Source organism: Acanthisitta chloris, unplaced genomic scaffold, assembly GCF_000695815.1.
Source record: "Acanthisitta chloris isolate BGI_N310 unplaced genomic scaffold, ASM69581v1 scaffold38500, whole genome shotgun sequence".
Lineage (NCBI taxonomy): Eukaryota > Metazoa > Chordata > Aves > Passeriformes > Acanthisittidae > Acanthisitta > Acanthisitta chloris.
The window spans coordinates 5,740-7,023 of record NW_008652877.1 but is presented as its reverse complement, the minus strand read 5'-3'; the positions used below and the strand labels follow the sequence as shown (position 1 = coordinate 7,023).

The 1,284-nt window shown below is 48.8% G+C and overlaps 1 protein-coding gene across 1 annotated transcript in view; it reads left to right on the top strand.

The window, feature by feature from the left end:
* The first annotated feature begins 9 nt into the window (after window positions 1-9).
* Window positions 10-1,284, top strand: part of TCTEX1D2 (Tctex1 domain containing 2) — a 5,219-nt gene continuing 3,944 nt past the window's right edge. The window contains exons 1-2 of the mRNA XM_009078679.1: window positions 10-57; window positions 851-984. Of these exons, the coding sequence (XP_009076927.1) occupies window positions 933-984 (52 nt within the window). The 5' untranslated portion in view covers window positions 10-57; window positions 851-932. The remainder of the gene's footprint in view (window positions 58-850; window positions 985-1,284) is intronic.

The following is a 1,284-nucleotide window of genomic DNA, read 5'->3' as shown; positions in this document are numbered from 1 at the left end:
GTGCCCGGGCGATGCGGCCGGGAGCGCGTACAGCCTGCGGCCCGGGCTCCAGCAGCGGTGAGCGCGCAGGGTCCGCGGAGGGAGAGCGGAGGATGCGGGTGGGGTAGCCCTGGGGATGTGGGAGGTGGGCACGGAGGGCTGGCATGGGACTGTGGGGGAATCTTGGGAATGGGGGAGGCTGGGGGGACACTGGGCTCCCAGACCAACTTTGACGCCAGCTCAGGTGGAGGATGCGGCAGGAGGAGCAACTTCCCATGGGGCTGATTGCACACCTATCTTTATGGGTGTTTGGCTTTTGGCAGGGCTGGTTAAGTATCTCCATCATGGTTTTCCAGTTGTCATTTTTCTTTAATATGTGAAAGCTATTTCACATATTAAAAGAAAATTGGGGGTGTTCAGCCTGGAGAAGAGAAGGTTGTGTGGAGACCTCATAGCACCTTCCAGTATTTGAAGGGGCTACAAGACAGCCAGAGAGGGACTCTTTGTTAGGAGCTGCAGTAACAGTACTAGGGGCAATGGGTGCAAATTGAAAGAGGGTAAATTTAGGTTAGATATTAGGAAAAAGTTTTTTACTGTGAGTGGTGAAACACTGGCACAGGTTGTCCGGGGAGATAGTGAATGCCTCAACCCTGGCAGTGTTCAAAGCCAGGCTGGATGAGGTCTTGAGCATCCTGGTCTAGTGGGAAGGTGTCCCTGCCCAGGGCAGGGGGAGTTGGGACTAGATGATCTGTAAGGTCTATTCCAACCCCTAAAATTCTATGTTTCTGTGATTCTACATTTTCCCAGGTGGGGTTATGTATGTTTCTGCATGTTGTGTGAACTCTCTGTTGCTGTTTTTTTGCCCTGATAGATTTAAATCATCCACGGTAAAAGAATGCATCCATGCAATACTGAAGGAGAAGCTTGCCAACGTACAGTACGTCCCAGAAGAAATGCCTCAGCTTACAATGTCTTTATCAGAAACAATAAAAGACAGATTGAAAGGTAAGAAGGTTTGTTGAGGAAGTGATTTCTTTCCTTACTGTGCCCTCTCCCTTTTGACAAAATCTCTCTTTCCTCCTTTATTCCTGAAACCTATTCCTTCCCTGTTGACTGACTTGAGTCTACTGTTACAAAACAATCTGCCCTACATATGAATGTACCTTGCCTGCAGATCTGGAAACATAATTCAAGCAGACAAGATTTGGTTTTGTACAACCTGACTGGTGTGGTATGTCAGCCTTGGAGGGGCCACTGGGAGAAAGATGCTGCATTAGACAGAAGAAAGAAGTGATGCTTCATTGC